The sequence below is a fragment of the Cladophialophora carrionii genome (genome assembly GCF_000365165.1).
Source record: "Cladophialophora carrionii CBS 160.54 unplaced genomic scaffold supercont1.6, whole genome shotgun sequence".
NCBI lineage: Eukaryota > Fungi > Ascomycota > Eurotiomycetes > Chaetothyriales > Herpotrichiellaceae > Cladophialophora > Cladophialophora carrionii.
Window position 1 is genome coordinate 2,764,853 of NW_008481831.1, and position 14,836 is coordinate 2,779,688.

General features: G+C 53.4%; 4 protein-coding genes across 4 annotated transcripts; 1 reads left to right on the plus strand and 3 right to left on the minus strand.

The window, feature by feature from the left end:
* Positions 1-4,940: 4,940 nt before the first annotated feature.
* Positions 4,941-7,708, minus strand: G647_07974 (uncharacterized protein; the record flags this gene model as incomplete). The annotated part of the gene is made up of 8 exons (XM_008732286.1): positions 4,941-5,021; positions 5,086-5,815; positions 5,872-6,621; positions 6,689-6,831; positions 6,951-7,060; positions 7,118-7,356; positions 7,403-7,419; positions 7,472-7,708. The coding sequence occupies 8 exons, from the start codon at positions 7,706-7,708 to the stop codon at positions 4,941-4,943; spliced, it is 2,307 nt and encodes a 768-aa protein (XP_008730508.1).
* A 2,748-nt stretch (positions 7,709-10,456) lies between these two features.
* On the minus strand, positions 10,457-10,995 carry G647_07975 (uncharacterized protein; the record flags this gene model as incomplete). Its single annotated transcript, XM_008732287.1, has 2 exons — positions 10,457-10,865; positions 10,922-10,995. 2 exons carry the CDS (start codon positions 10,993-10,995, stop codon positions 10,457-10,459), a joined length of 483 nt encoding a protein of 160 aa, XP_008730509.1.
* A 642-nt stretch (positions 10,996-11,637) lies between these two features.
* On the plus strand, positions 11,638-12,684 carry G647_07976 (uncharacterized protein; the record flags this gene model as incomplete). The annotated part of the gene is made up of 1 exon (XM_008732288.1): positions 11,638-12,684. One exon carries the CDS (start codon positions 11,638-11,640, stop codon positions 12,682-12,684), a length of 1,047 nt encoding a protein of 348 aa, XP_008730510.1.
* A 1,339-nt stretch (positions 12,685-14,023) lies between these two features.
* G647_07977 (uncharacterized protein) lies at positions 14,024-14,191 on the minus strand (the record flags this gene model as incomplete). The annotated part of the gene is made up of 1 exon (XM_008732289.1): positions 14,024-14,191. One exon carries the CDS (start codon positions 14,189-14,191, stop codon positions 14,024-14,026), a length of 168 nt encoding a protein of 55 aa, XP_008730511.1.
* Positions 14,192-14,836: the final 645 nt, after the last annotated feature.

Sequence of the window (14,836 nt, forward strand, 5' to 3'; positions counted from 1 at the left end):
GGAGACACTGCCCACACGGGCTTAACAGGTTTAGTGAAGCTTGGGCATCCGGATCGCTGGGACTCTAGGCGGCCGCGGCCCGCAGGTACGGGACCCTGGATGGCAGCCACAGAACGGAGTACCTACGAGTTACTCCGTACTGTGGTAGAGTGGTACGTTTCTTAGTACGTACGTACGAGGAGAGGTGGGCAACTCCAGTGGCCCCTCATCACATTCGCCTTGGTCCTCAGCTAGTCGTGCCCCACTAGAACAAGTACTGTGTACCTAGGTAACAAGTCCTCGCATCGAGTATTCACATTACTTAGACTCCGGACGTACCGGTTGGCAGCATAAACTGTAATTAAGAAATGTAAGTACTACGTATGCCACATGAAGGCTCTCTTCGCCATGCTGTCCTGTGCGCTCCTTTGAACACGACGTACGGAATACAAGGAGCAGGATTGAACACGCATGGCGACGCTCACTCCCATCTTACGCTCTAGACGCATCGCATCGGGGGCCGATATCAGCATGGGCTCCTTCGTCGTGAACCGCGCATCGAAATCGGGAACTAGACTAGGTAAATGCCACCGTTGTACGGAGTACTATCACAGCCATGAACACGGTGTATTCAGGACTCACACCATGTGGGAATGTGTCCGCGCTCAGCGTGTCGGATTATGTCCCACAGCACTCGTACTGTGCATTTGCCCTTTGCCCATCGCATGGGGCCAAGGATCGACGAGCTGGTCCAGTCCAGTCCAGTCCATCGCTTCCCTCACCTCACCTTCGCTCACCTCACCTCAGTCTATCGCGTTTTACTCTACGGAGTACTCCGTACTAGGTATACAGGACAAGTTACTGATGCACAAGCTCGAAGAGACGGTCTTGAGTACGACATGTAGATGCACAAGCGCGAAGAGACGGTCTTGAGTACGACATGTACGTACTCTGTACATCACGTCCTGTGCAAATGCAAGGCACCGACACACCAGCGGAGAGATCCGCTGGACAAACCCGTCAGCTGAAGTGATACGGGGTGAATACCTAGGTCCTTACTTTGATTCCTTTCCGTTGGCCAAAGCTTCTTGGACCTCGTCCCCTCGTTGGCCCTCGAGGAGAACCGCGGCTCTTGCCCTGGTATCTAGGACGATCCCAGGATGCGCGTTGTTTTGATACTCGTACATGCCTAGACACGACAGTTATGCTCTCGCCTGTTGTGCTCTGGGATGGACCATGCTACAGTATAGGATGTACGGACTACATCTTACTGTGTTGAGCGAATCAGAACGTCACTCGCAGTAGCCCGAATAGGACGGAGTACTCCTGGACTCTCACCGTGCACTCGGTCATGTCTATTGCAGAGGTCCCGATACCGCTAAGTCAGTCGGTGGTGGGACCTCCTCTCCACGCTCAAGGTTAAGGTCTCGGTCAAGCTCGTGTCGATCATCGTATCGTCTGGTGTGGAGGACGACCCAGATTTCAGCCGTCGTGCGTCCGAGACGGAAGATCATCCATACAGAAGTCACGGATCCTCATGCGAACACCCCAGCTGGGGGGCTGATGTGGCTTGCGCCCATTATTACCTCGTACCGAGCTCTAGCGCGTGGCAGCAAAGACCGTTGTGAGAACTGCTCGCTGCTCGCAGCTCGTGGGCCACTCATCTTAACCGCGCCGCTTTTGTCGTCACGTACCTCGCCTTTCACCCTCCTCTTACTTTTCACTCACCTTTCACTCACCTTTCACTCCCTCTTGACTCAACCTCGGCGTCGTGGTCCCGTTCTCCCTGCAGCTCCGTCGTGTACGCCCGCGTCTTCGCCCAGGATCCGAAATCGGCGTCGGTCGACATTGCGTATCCCCATCGCGAGAACCCCGTTACCCGAGTTATATGTACGGTGCTTCGCGGGTCAAGAAATGGTCCCTCTGTCGGGTTCGAACAAGATGCCTTGTACCTGAACCATAATAATTCTCCAATGCCTGAATGATCGGTATGGATTGTGGAAGTCATGGTGCTGCCGAGGAACGTCGAGATTTCACCACGACTCCGCCTGGTACGAGTACCCATAGCAACTAGGAGCACTGTGACCGGTAGTACTTATTCTCTCCTCTGTGTCGTCCCTGTCTGTCACAACGGCCGCTGCAGTCATCTCGTTGTTGGACTGTAGATATATGTCGTGGGGTGATCTGTCCCATACGGTTGAACATGGGAGTGAGTGACTCTCACGTTCTGTTTTGTGACCGGTCCGTACTTTCTTGTGAGGTGAAAGGATCAAGATCGTTTCTGCTGGCCATTTTCCAGGACCGGTGGCGGCGGTCTCCTAGATGGTGCCAGAAGAGTCAACACGCTTGCCTCTGAGATCCACCGCGTCCCGGTTTTTTGCTCTGTTTCGCGTCTCTCTCTTCGTCTATATCGAGTGGTGCGTATGTCGTTACAAGTCTTTCCTCCCAATTTTGCATGGCCGAGTGTGACAACTGAAAAGGATTCGCCAGGGTTTGTACGGTTCGGACATTCCCCCTGGTCCGCACTGTCGGCCCCTCTTTCAATCGAAGTGATACTCCCAGCGGTGGCTAGGTTGTCAGTCACCGGTAGACGAAGAAGGGGGTGGTCGTGGCATTGCTGTGAAGTGGGAGTTCACGCCCCTTCGCTATTCACGCAATTCTGTGACGGGACGGTGCGGCTTGGGGACGTCCGTCGTCGATCCAATGACCAGATCACACTTTGGGCACAAATCTGGATCCAATCTCTCGGAAGGGCGATAAGTGATCAGTAAGGCTGGAGTCCTTGAGGCCCTGCCCCCGATCAAGGCGACGTTTCGCCTGAAAGCGTGTGACACTGTAGTATTGCTACGGTTGATTGCCGCCAAGCGAACATCTTGTTCAGCGATCCCAAGTGACGGTGAGCGGAATGCCAGGTTTTTGCTCGTCTCCAGGAGGGAGTAGCGGATGATCCTGAATTCCCCTTTTGGATGCTCCTCTCAGTATTTGAGATGTTTTGACCCAGATACTTACAACGACTGTCTAAAACAGTCTCCGACGGAGCTTGCAATCTGGGTTTCTAGGATCTGGCTCTCGATGTAGGCCTATTTGAAAGGCCAACCCTACAGCCAGTTTGAGCCAGGAGGGAGTAAACAAATTCAGGACCTTCGGATTGTACCACTGGGGGCAGACAAAGTGCACGGATGACGGTGAGTGCATCGAGCCCGTGTTCAGCAAAATAGAGTGCTCTGGCTCGGTTGTTGAATTGGCTGCAGCTGTTGAACGAGAAGCGGGAGGATTGAACACGGCTTCCCGCCACAGAATGAAATAATGCTAGAGTCAGCAGGGATGGGGACGGTGTATTTCCCCTTTTCTCCTGTGACGGCTCTCGATCCCATACTCTTTGAGCTCCTCCGGCTCGATCACGGGTATCCAAGGAATGCAATACACTTTGAAGCTGCTCATGAGGCTATATCTCATGGCACGAGTCGGGAGATCGAAGGCCCCGTAGAGGCGTAGAAAAGCGAGGTCAACTTCTGCCCTCGAGGCTGTCGGAGGTGACGTTGGCGCTGGGGACTCCATCGGCTCTCTGTTTCCCTTTCAAAGGGACTCGACCTCGTTCTCCAGGTATATCGGTCGGCCTAAAACTTCCTCCTTTGGGTGTGAGCAAAGGCTGAGGAGTTGATGTAGCGGTGGCGATCGAAGTGGTAGGCTTGCGCCCTGCTATGTGAGGCTATGCCGTCGTATTGGACAAGCTTAGAATGGCCTGTTCGTGAGGATTGCATATAAGGGGGTCAATGGTTCAGCATTTGCATTGTCAACTTCATTCTGAACTTCAGTCTCTCCAGGCTACCCAGGTTGCGAACGTCTTGAGAGCCTAGGCATTCGTATCGATATCACCATCCTCCAGGCAGTTTGAGTGGTCGTATGCCTGCGTATGAGTTGGAGAAGGTCGGCTGGTGTTGACTTGGGCGGCAGGTCTATCGAATATGTATCCTTGGACACTGTGCGCCATGCCCTTTGTTGATGCGGTCTCCCCCTAAATTACTCCTTGCCGCCGACTGAATGCGGGACGATGCCGAAGGGTGACGAGACACATCAGCGACTCTTCCGATCGACGCTGATTCCTTGATATGGGCCAGTCCAGATCGTGGCGGCATCGATCGAATCAAAGAGGAGAGACAAGTCGTTGAACCACAAGACCTGTCATGATTCGCGCAGAGAGTTGTCCAATGTGCCGCCGTGCAGGACAGACTGGCAACGGCAAGGCTACGACTCCTTGAGAGGCACAAAGTTGTCTCTCTGTCCCCTTCACCCGCCACTACATACCCCGGGAAATGGCCGGGATCCATCAAAATAGGCTCAGCGACGAAATATATACCCAAGGGATTCTGTCGGCATCGCTGTGCCGGACTGGACCAGTTACTGTACTGTAACCATGTCCGGTTCTCCCGAAACCGGTGGCCAAGGAGCAACTTTCGGGACTTCAGCCGAGATCCCGTGGAACAAAAAGCTCCCTGGGTGGGGGCGATTGACTTGAATTTGGTTCATGTGATGATGAATGTGGAGGAAGACAACCCTGCTTGTACCGAGCCCATGCTACTACCAAGGCCGTGCTACTACCAAGCCCATGCTCCCCTATTGCAAAGCAATGAAAACTCAAGGACGTCCTTGAGCATGGCGCTGGATGGATCAGAGCTCGTACACCGATATACTTCTTATAAGAGGTCAAGATCATCGAGTATTAATTAGACTCGTATCGCGAGACGTCTAGACGGAGGACCAGACAATTATCCTGACGTGCTACCTCGTTTGTCATTGCGTTTATGTTCTATTTACACCTTCAGTACTACCAAAATATGGCGTTTGTTTATCTCCTGCCCTACCACTGCAGCTTGACAGTTTGGAATGACGACGTCATTTGTGCCCGACAACACCAGCGACGATGACGATACACCACAGGCTTACGGTCTATTAACGGTCTATTATCGCATGTATTGCTGGGGTGGCTGAGGCCATTCGTCCAAGACGACCTCGTCGCCAGTCAGAGTGAAATTGAGAATTGCCTGCCCCGATTAGTTAGCGTTGATTCTGTAGTTATGCTTGCGGCCAGGCAGGGGTAAGACTCACCTGTGTCGGCTGGTCTACTAGCAGAGCGTAGTCGCCTGGGTAGAGGACGGTGTTTCCTAGCTCGTCGACCCGCGCCAAAGAGCCCAACGTAAGGTTCAGCATGGTAATCCGCGAACTTCCACGCTGGACATCATGCAGTCGGTCGTATGCGACCAGCGTCTTGATCGGGTATGGCTCCGGGCCGAACTGTCCTGACAGGAACCCCAGAGTGATAAAGTCGGACGTGGTGCTACCGGTATTTGTGACGTTGACGGGGAATGCTTGGAAGGGGCAGCGGTCGGGATAGATATCCGTGCAGTTGCCCATGAGAGAGGCGATGGAGTAGGTCGACGACGGACTCGACATAAAAGACGCCGAGAAGTTGGTGTAGTGAAGTCCGAACCCGAACGGGACGACGGCATCCTTGTACCATCTGTACGTCCGTCCCGGGTTGTTGGGCCCCGGCCTGAGCGACATGTCTGTCATGGGAACGTCATTGACATAGCCCGCCGGATACTGGGTTACAGGCAGTCGACCCGCCGGTGCGACCGTGCCGGTGATGATATCCATTATCGCCGTCCCTCCATCCTGTCCTGGGTATCCAGCCCAGAGCAGGGCGCTGATATTGGGGTTGGCGAGAAATTGAGACGAATCCAGCATCATGCCCATCTGAACGAGAATGCACGGCTTTCCCAACGCGGCCACTTGCGAGATCAGGTCTCTCTGAGTTTGGGTCCAATCTATCCAGTACCTGAAATGGTCATGTTAGCCTTCCAAAGCAACCAAGGGCAAGACATGGGTCCCTACCGATCGTCGCCTTCGTCGGCATCTTCTTGATCCATGCCGCCAATGTAGATGACGACATCTGAGCGATTGGCTGCGCGGACGGCAGCTGGAATAAAGTCTGTCAACGGATTGCTTTGTCCCGGCCCGGTTGCGTAGTTGACGGTCACATTGAGCTGTTGAAGGGCGTACAAGGGGCTATGGAGGTAGGGTGCGGTGCCTGCATAGTTCCCCTGCATCGAGACGGTTGCATTGGCCCATTCTCCTATCACCGCAACCGAGGTCGAGGGCGTGATGGCGTAGGGGAGTGTGCCGTCGTTCTTGAGCAGGACGATGCTCTCCGCCGCAGCGTTGTAGGCCAACCTCTCCGATGCAGGCGTGGACACATCTGACCAACCCAGGGAACGGTAGGGATGTGAAGAATTGGAGTCGAAGTAGCCCAGTCGGACAAGAGCAGAATAGAGGCGAATCAACGATTGGTCCAGCACGGACTCTTCGACCAACCCTTGAGCAATGGCGCCGCCGAGATAGTTTGGATAGTACGTGCCACAGTTGAGGTCCGTACCTGCGGCGAGGGTGTCGGCCACAGTCTGCTCCCGAGTCGCTGCATATGCGTGGTCGTGTGCGCCCGAGCTGAACACTTGCTGGACTGCATCGCAATCCGACACGACCCAGTGATCACTGGCATTCCAACCCCAGTGCTCACGCAAAATCGTCTGCATCAGGTATTCGTTTGCACATGCTGGGACACCATTGAGAGAGTTGTAGGAGCACCTTGGGGCGACTACGTTAGACTTTCTTTGGTTCTGGGTCGTGGCTTGATCACGGTCCTTGGACTTACATGAAAGCACCAACCTTGGCATCTCGTGCACAGGTTTGGAACGGAGGCATGTAATACTCCTTTAAATCTTGGGCACTGACTTGAGCATCAAAATCATATCGGCGGATTCCGTTCCAGTTCTCTAGATCGTACGCCGCGAAGTGCTGTCACCGTGTTAGCATATCTGAAGGGGAGATTCCCATATTGAACCTTCGTCAAGCTTAACAAAAAGGGGCTCTGCGCAAGGGCGTGAGGCCTTCGCCGCCGCTGGGTCTGCTCTCACCTTGCAAGTTGCCACGACGCGATACACGTCTGGATCAATACCACCCTGTAAACCGGTAATCAAGGCCTTGACGTATGACTGTAGGTGAAACGGATCTTCTCCAGGAACCTCTGCCGCAATTCACTTGTCAGCCTCAACATGCCTTTCCACGGAGGTCACGACCTTACCCTGCCCACGTCCCCACCGCGGATCGCGAAACGGATTGATATTAGGGGTCCATAGATCTAGGCCCAGGCGGTTCGCATTGCTAAATGCTCTGGCTTCGGTGCTGATGACAGTGGCAACATCGAATATCAAGTCGTCATCAAATGCGGCTCCCATGAGAAGCGGCTGCGGAAACGAGGTGGCGTGACTATAGTCACCTTCGGGGGTGTAGTTGGCACCGTGTCGAGTAGCGACCCCGTGTCTACCCTGGTATGAGACGATGACCTCTTTGGGATGGAATGACATACAATGCTTCTTGCCACCACTATAGCACTACTTAGCCGTTGAATGAGACAGAAGGAACAGGGGAAACAAACATCATAGGCGGGCAAACCCAAACGAGGGACTCCAGGATTCACATTGCCACTGCTATTCAGCTTCTCTGCCAGAGTCATTTCGTTGACGAGAGCTCTCGCACGGTCCACAGATGACCTGGACGTGTCACAGACAGCATTCGACTTGAGCGGTCCATTGTTGCAATCGGGGAAGAGATATTGGCCGCCAACAGGTGCGAGAATGGCGAGAACGAATGTTGCTGTAGCGAGAGAAGACATCCTGTAACGAGCTGACAAAGTACCTCTAGCACGGGCCACGCCTTGCCTCTGAATCCTGAACACCAGAACGACCCGCCATCTTTATACTTTCGTCGACCGAAGCACGGCATTCGAGCACTGCACAATTGTTGGCAGTAGCTTCTCGGAAGAATGCGAAGTCCATTTCGTCAAGGCTAAAGTCACGTTTGAGTGTATTTCGAGCGGCTTCGGCCAGGTACCCCGAGCTCGATGTCCCCAGTCGGCATCAGAGGCGCGGATCGTGCAGATCACCTTCCAGGAACCAAGAATGCGGAGACGCCCAGTCGGAGAAAGCTTGACATTGTGGGCTTTCTGTTGTACTCGGTACAAGAGTCGAAGCCGGCAGATGTAGGGACTGTGGTTCATGGAGTGACGACGGTGGGACGTTAGAGTCGGCTGCTCGGAATACCGCGTGTACCTAGGAATATGACCGGCAGCTAGCCATGCATAGAACCCTCACAATATCGGAGAGAACACAGCACTCAGCCTTGGCACGCTCGTCAAGCGAGTAAGAAGCACAGTCTCCTGTGGACGATGTTGGTGAGGTGGAGAGGCACTCCCAGCCTGCGATGAGCAGATCTTGCCGGGAGGAGTCTGAGACTGGCGCCGTCCGGTTAAATTGGATGAATACAATCCGGAGCGTCACCGACCATCGATGCCTCGCCTAAATCCTTTAGACAGACACTTCAGCCGTCGTGCTTGACCGCACCTAGTAATCGTAGCACCATGAGCGGGCCATCCTCCCATGCGCGCACCCCAGCTTTCATCACTTCGTGGACCAATTTATCCGGCTGGCAGCGGTGAGAAGCGTTCTGGCAGTAAATGTCGAACCAAACGAGCCTCCCTCTCGAAACGACCGGGGAAAATCCGCTTCCACCTCCATATGTCGTGTCTTAGCACGCTCAAGAGGAGTTCCATCGACGCCCAGCTCACCTCGCGCCTCACCTGACCGGCGCCGCTTTTAAACACCACTCACCCCCCCCCCCCCGGGGTCACCTGCCCTCACCTTTTACTTATCTTCACTCACCTACACTTACCCGCGACCCTCGCTCTATCCCCTTGATGACTATTTCGGTCCCTCGCGCTACATATGGATCTCCGTCTGTAGCCGTCTAGAGTTAGTAATCTCGGAGTTTAGTACGCGGGTCTATAGACGCCTTCTCACTAATATATCGTCGACCTTATTTTCGACCTAGAAATGGTCCTGTTAAAAACCTCGTGCACTCCCTGGATCGCAGGAGGCCTGGAGGCCTACCCTGTATCGTTTCTACGACTCGCAAGTCATCCGAGATTGAAAGCGAACAATAGCCAGCATTGATTTCATTATGATAGAGGTTGGGAAAGACACTTCTGGCGGTGGTCGCGACAATGGGCGACGACCGTCTATAGACATAGAGCCAGAGCTCGAGCTCGAAAGAGTGGAGGCAGGGCGGCGACTACGAGAAAAGCACCGTTGAGCACTCAGAAGGACGCCCGGGCGCACTGGGCTGTGACATATCGGAGGTGTCCAGAGGATACTATATGAGCCCTCGCTTTATCGGTAGCTACCTCGTAAGGCACCCTCCCAAGCGAGACGTATTAGTCCGCTTGCGGAAATGACCCTGTTCAGGCTGTGGCTACCGGCTTCCTTGGTGACGTGGGCGGGTTCGCTTGATTGCGCCCATAACTCCCGACATCAACAACGACATTGTATGCTTTTCACGCTCCATACCCACCACGGGCATGTATGTTGTATCAGTGCCTGGAGTATGACCCCTCGCCGTCATCATTGTTTGCACCTCACAGCATACGCTCAGATGGGCAAGGAGCAGGGCAAGGACGAGATCATCAACCCCAACGAGCTGGAGAAATCCGATCCCTTCAAGTGGACCGCAGTCTGGAAGGGACACGCTATGCGGACACGCTGGCGACTTTTCCTCGCTTGGTTTTTGTATTGTTTTACCAATGAAGCGCGTACAATTCCACCTCTCCTCTTTGAGAGGGAGTAGGTGCCCAGAGCTTGAAGTTGCTGATCTGTGATGAAAGGGTGGACCGGGGCAAATGCGATTGTTTTCTATGTGCCCACTCTCATGGAACAGAACGGTCGATCTCTCCCATTTCTCAGCCCTCATCGCCCGCGGCTGCGTCAACATGGGCAATATGCTGGGAGCCTTCTTCAGCTGCCTGATTTTCGGATCGAATCGGCCGGAAAGGCCGCTCCTCATCGGGTTGTCCAGACAATCTGTACTTATGATGCTGTTCGGGTGTGATGATCAAATATAGCCATGTTGGGCCCGCAACAGGTAGAGCTGCAATTGCATTCCTGCCATGCGCAAGTTCCAGACCCTTCGACGAGTCAGCCCTCGTAGGGCTTGATTGATACCTTTCCCGATCAGCATGAGATATGCCTTGGAGCCAGCAGCTCGTCCATTCCCTGACTTAATCGCGCCGAAGCCCTCCCACTACGTGTCAGGGCTTAGGGAACCTCGCTTGCCATCTTCACCAACTGCATGTGGGTGTACGTTTGGGGTAGCAGAAGCCTCTGGAAAAGCAGTCCGCTGGTGCATTTCAGCAATTCACCATTGCCATGTGCCACCTCAACCATGATCCGCAGTCTCGGAGTCATTCTTTGACACGTCTGAGAGCGATGTCTGCAATTCTCGGTAGAAGAGTAGTACGATTCGCGCTGAACTGACTATTTAAGAATTAGAGTGGTTCAACCTGATCACGCATCGCTAGCTGGTGCGAGATTTATTTCGCTTGATTCCTCTCCTCGACTTCAGCGTCTATCACAACCAAGCTCTGCAGCCCTTCGTCGTCGACCTTCTGTTTACTCACCACAAACACGGCAATGACTTCGGCCTCCTCGTCTCCGACGTTTTCTGATCGCACGTGGTGACAGCCCGGTGGCTCATACCAACTTTCTCCCACAGAATAGATCTTCGGACCGGTGCCTTGCGAGTCAGGGTCGTGGTGTGGACAGACCATTTGGTTCAACACCTTGCCCTTTGTCATCGTGGCCACGATTGCCGCGCCGCCATGGGTATGGGGTGGTGTTGCGGCGTTGACCGGCGCCGTCACCTTCAGGCCGAGGTAATAGTGATCTGGGATGTTGGACGGCGACTCTTGGAAAGCGACAGCAACGGCGGGCCTTGGTCTCCTAGATGATGATAAGCTCGGACTGGGTGCAGGAGTTGGACACAATATAGAGCGAACCCTGCAACAGTCCACATGCCGTCCTTTTTGACCACTTCAAGATCTTGCCACCGCACGTTCATGTCAACGGACATCTTGTCCTTCTCAAAATCGATGTTGCTTCAGTGTGATATTAGCAGGATGGGGGAGTAAAAGGTCCTGTTGTGAGATTTTGAAATGTTTTTATAATCGCTCATACTCTGCTTCCGGAGGTTACCAGCGTTTCTGTGAGCCGCATGGATGAGGAACTCGTACTGCTGACTTGTATTCAAGGAGGAGCTTATGTAACTCTATTACAGATATCCAAGTTCGAAACCCAATCAGCAGGCGTCATGGGTCACCGAATACCCGTGGTTGTAGATACCTCATTGGCCACCACGGAGAAAGGGTATCAGAGCTCAGTTGATCTTGTCTGGCGTACCGAGCTGATTGCACTACCATGTGGATCGTCCAAGGGCTCAAAGGCTGCTTTTTCCGCCCGGGCAAGTCATGGGCTATTGCGGATGTCGTAACTTGATCAAGAAAACAAAATCAACCAAGGAGGCGGCTCATCTGCGATCGTCCGCGACGCTGAAATGGTCACTCGTTTGTAACACGGATATATTCTCCCACAGAATGCCGGAATTGTCGCCGCGTGGCTTCTATTCATAAAGGAAGACTACGGAGGCGGCGCAATGTCGAAACGTTGATCACGACGAAACGTGGCGAAACGGATGCTATCCGCTTACACCCAAACGATGGTGATCCATCTTCACCCTACTCTGAAGCCAATCCTACTCCCGCCACAGCCCTGGTCTTCGATCATGAAGTTCCAGTCTCTCGACCGCAACGACCGGGGGAGATGTTGGTGCGCGTCGAAGCGACGACCGTCGTTTCGAGATGCTCTGACTTGGCCAGAGACCTATTGCAGAAAATACAGCATTTTGGGCAACGACATCTCCGGAACAGTGGTCTCCATCAGCGAGGACTCTCAAAGTTCTCTGTTCAAGCCGGGAGACGAGGTTTGTGGCATGACAGCGGCATCGCGAGCTGGAACCTGGGCCGAATATGCGGTGGTGTCGGCAGAGGAAGCGTGGTCCAAGCCCCGGTCTCTCTCGTGGGCGGAAGCCGCAGCTGTACCTTTGAGTGCCTTGACTGCATATCAAGCACTCTTTGACAAAGCTGGCATGGTGCCACCCGACTTCAGCAACACTCATGGAGCGATCCGGTCTCGTCCCGGAAGCGGTAGAGAAAAGAAGGGTCGTCTGCTGATGAGCGGAGGTGCAGGTTGTGTCGGGATCTATGCAGTGCAATTGGCCAGCTTGGCCGGCTTGTATGTCGTCGCAGCGACAAGGTCAAGAAGACGGGATGAAGAATTTCTGAAAGGACTCGGTGCAGACAAGGTAATTGAGTATGGCGATCTGATTAAAAGTTCATGGACATATGAGACTATCATTGACACGGTCGGCGGAAAGGGTCTTGAAACCTGCTGGAGCCTGGTCACCGAGTGCGGCACCTTGATATCTATCGACAGCGCAAGCTACGATTTTGTGCGGCGCCACCGCGAGTCCGGACTGGCCAGTGGGAAGGTAGCCGTCAAGGCTCTCTTTTTCATTGTGGATCCTTCGAGAACTGGTCTGGAACAATTGGCAAAGGCCCTGGACTCGGCCCTTCTGAAGTCCTTTGTGGCGCGCGTGATGCCCTTGGCGGATGCAAGGCAGGCTTACATGTATTCCTCGAATGCACCTAGAGAGCGAGGGAAAATTGTTCTGGTGCCTCAACATAGCAGACAAATCCACACATAGTCTCGAAGAGCTTCACAGCCTGCGATCAGCTTTCTAGCTAGGTGAACTCCGATAATGATGGAGTTGGCGTTGCCTCAATAACTGGAACATGGATTGACCCAGAGGCTCAGGATTCGTGGTTATCAGCCAAGACCCACGTCGGATCGGCTGGTATGTCACCTAGATAAAATTCAGTATCGAAACCCTCCAAGAAGGGCATAGCTAGGCCGTAACCACTCGAGGTTTGAGAGACGTCAACCCCTGCATTGAGGGACGGTTGTATGCTGCAATCGGGAGGGATTGTGTCCAAACACCGAATACGCGGGTGATCCTGGGAGGACTTCTCCAGTACTTCTGGTGCAATGGTTAGGATCTCTTGCACCGTCGTCTGTGCCTGCGGCCAGACCGTTGAAAGCGATTTGATATACCCAAGGCTCACTTTGATCTGATGTCGTGCGACTGCCAACTTCTGACGGGTCAAACAGAACTTGCAGGCCGACAGAAGTGAGATTGTGCCAGTGGCAAGCATACAGACGACGAAGGGTGTATGAGCGTACGGTCGTATTGGTAGGGCTAACAATCGGATCTGGCCCTCGATCGATTGGAGGCAACGTGCCGTGTGTATTGTCTCGTAGTCATCAGTGGAACAGACACAGTTGTCTGGAGTATTTGCCAAACAGCTTGATATCCGCTCGACTGGATTGAGTACAAGCGCCAAGAATTGTCTATGGTTTGACACTGTCAACCTAGGAAAAGGTAAGTTTGGATATACCCAAAAGCACAATCAAATAGTATGATAGCAAGATAGTGCATTCAGGAAAGACTGTTGCAGATGAGTTGCTAGATGAGTAGACTTACGCATGGATTGCTATATTGGCCTGGAACATCAATTCATCGAATTCGCCATTCCTAGAGAGGATTTGACGTTTTGACTCCGGAAGAAGGAGCAACCATCCTTCAATCACAACATCCATCATCTCAACAACATTGGATGGGGAGTCTTTCGAGGTGTCCCCCCCGAGACCCGGCATTACTGTGTGAAGGCCGTGAGTAATGCCGACCAGATAGGCAAATGACGAGTAGACTTGGTTCTTGGCTGAAAATTCTCGAGAATCGAATTGGTCGAGTGTCTTTGGAGGAGGTATTGACTATAAATGGTTGCACCGTCAGCTGATACCAATGGCCTGGAAAATGGTGAATAAGTACCCCAGACTCATATTCTTTTTCTTCGCAGGGCAGCTCGGTAGTAACATCCACGCAATACGTTGGGCAAATTCGTACGTGCTTTATGGCTGCAAACCACGAATCCACAATGTATAGCTGCCACCACGTTCTTCTCCAGCTTTCCTCCAGCAGCGAATCACCGCGTCCATGCTGAGTTGCAAAACTCCGACGATGCATTTCGAGCTCCAGTGCTAGCTCTATCGCTCGATCCATCTCTTCCCGGGAACGAACAGGTTCGCCGCACCAGTAAAGTGTGACAGAGTAGATGAGACGATATTGCACGGTGAAAGGACCCCGCGAACATTGTTCCGTGGGCACGTAAACGTCGATAGCATCCTCGACCAGTGGTCTTCCGTGTTCTAATCGAGCGTACAACGAGCCAACGAACCGCATAACCGAAATTAGAGGCTTCAGGCTGATCTGCCTGGAAGGGTCCTCTAACAGTCTCTCTAGCTGTGCCTGTGGGAGAACGCACGGATGCTGTCGATGAAAATGCTTGTAATAGAGATTAATGTATGGATCTCCCCGGATGTTTAGAGACTCGGCCGGCACGAAGTGCGGGATAGCTTTGGCAGCACAAGGCCTTGCGCCGCGGGGAGAGGACGGACTCGTCTGTATTTGTGACATGCTGTTCGTGTCGAGTGGCAGGAGATTGTGTTCTCCCTCTTGCGGAGGCCGCTCTCGGTGTGGAAACGGAAATGTGGATGCAAAAATACGTTCAAGGCTGGCTATTCGCGACTCAGTTGTTGCAAGGCTACGTCGTGCAGCTTTGGCAGTCCGGTTAAGACCACCTCTCCAGGATCACGCATATTGACACACTGTTGACGTCGGGATGTGCAGCGCCCACACTGTGGTTTTCCGGCGTCACATCTGACATGTCGAGTCCGACACCGAATGCAAGCAAGGGAGACTCGAACGGCTCCACCGTGGAGAGACGATGCTGGGAATT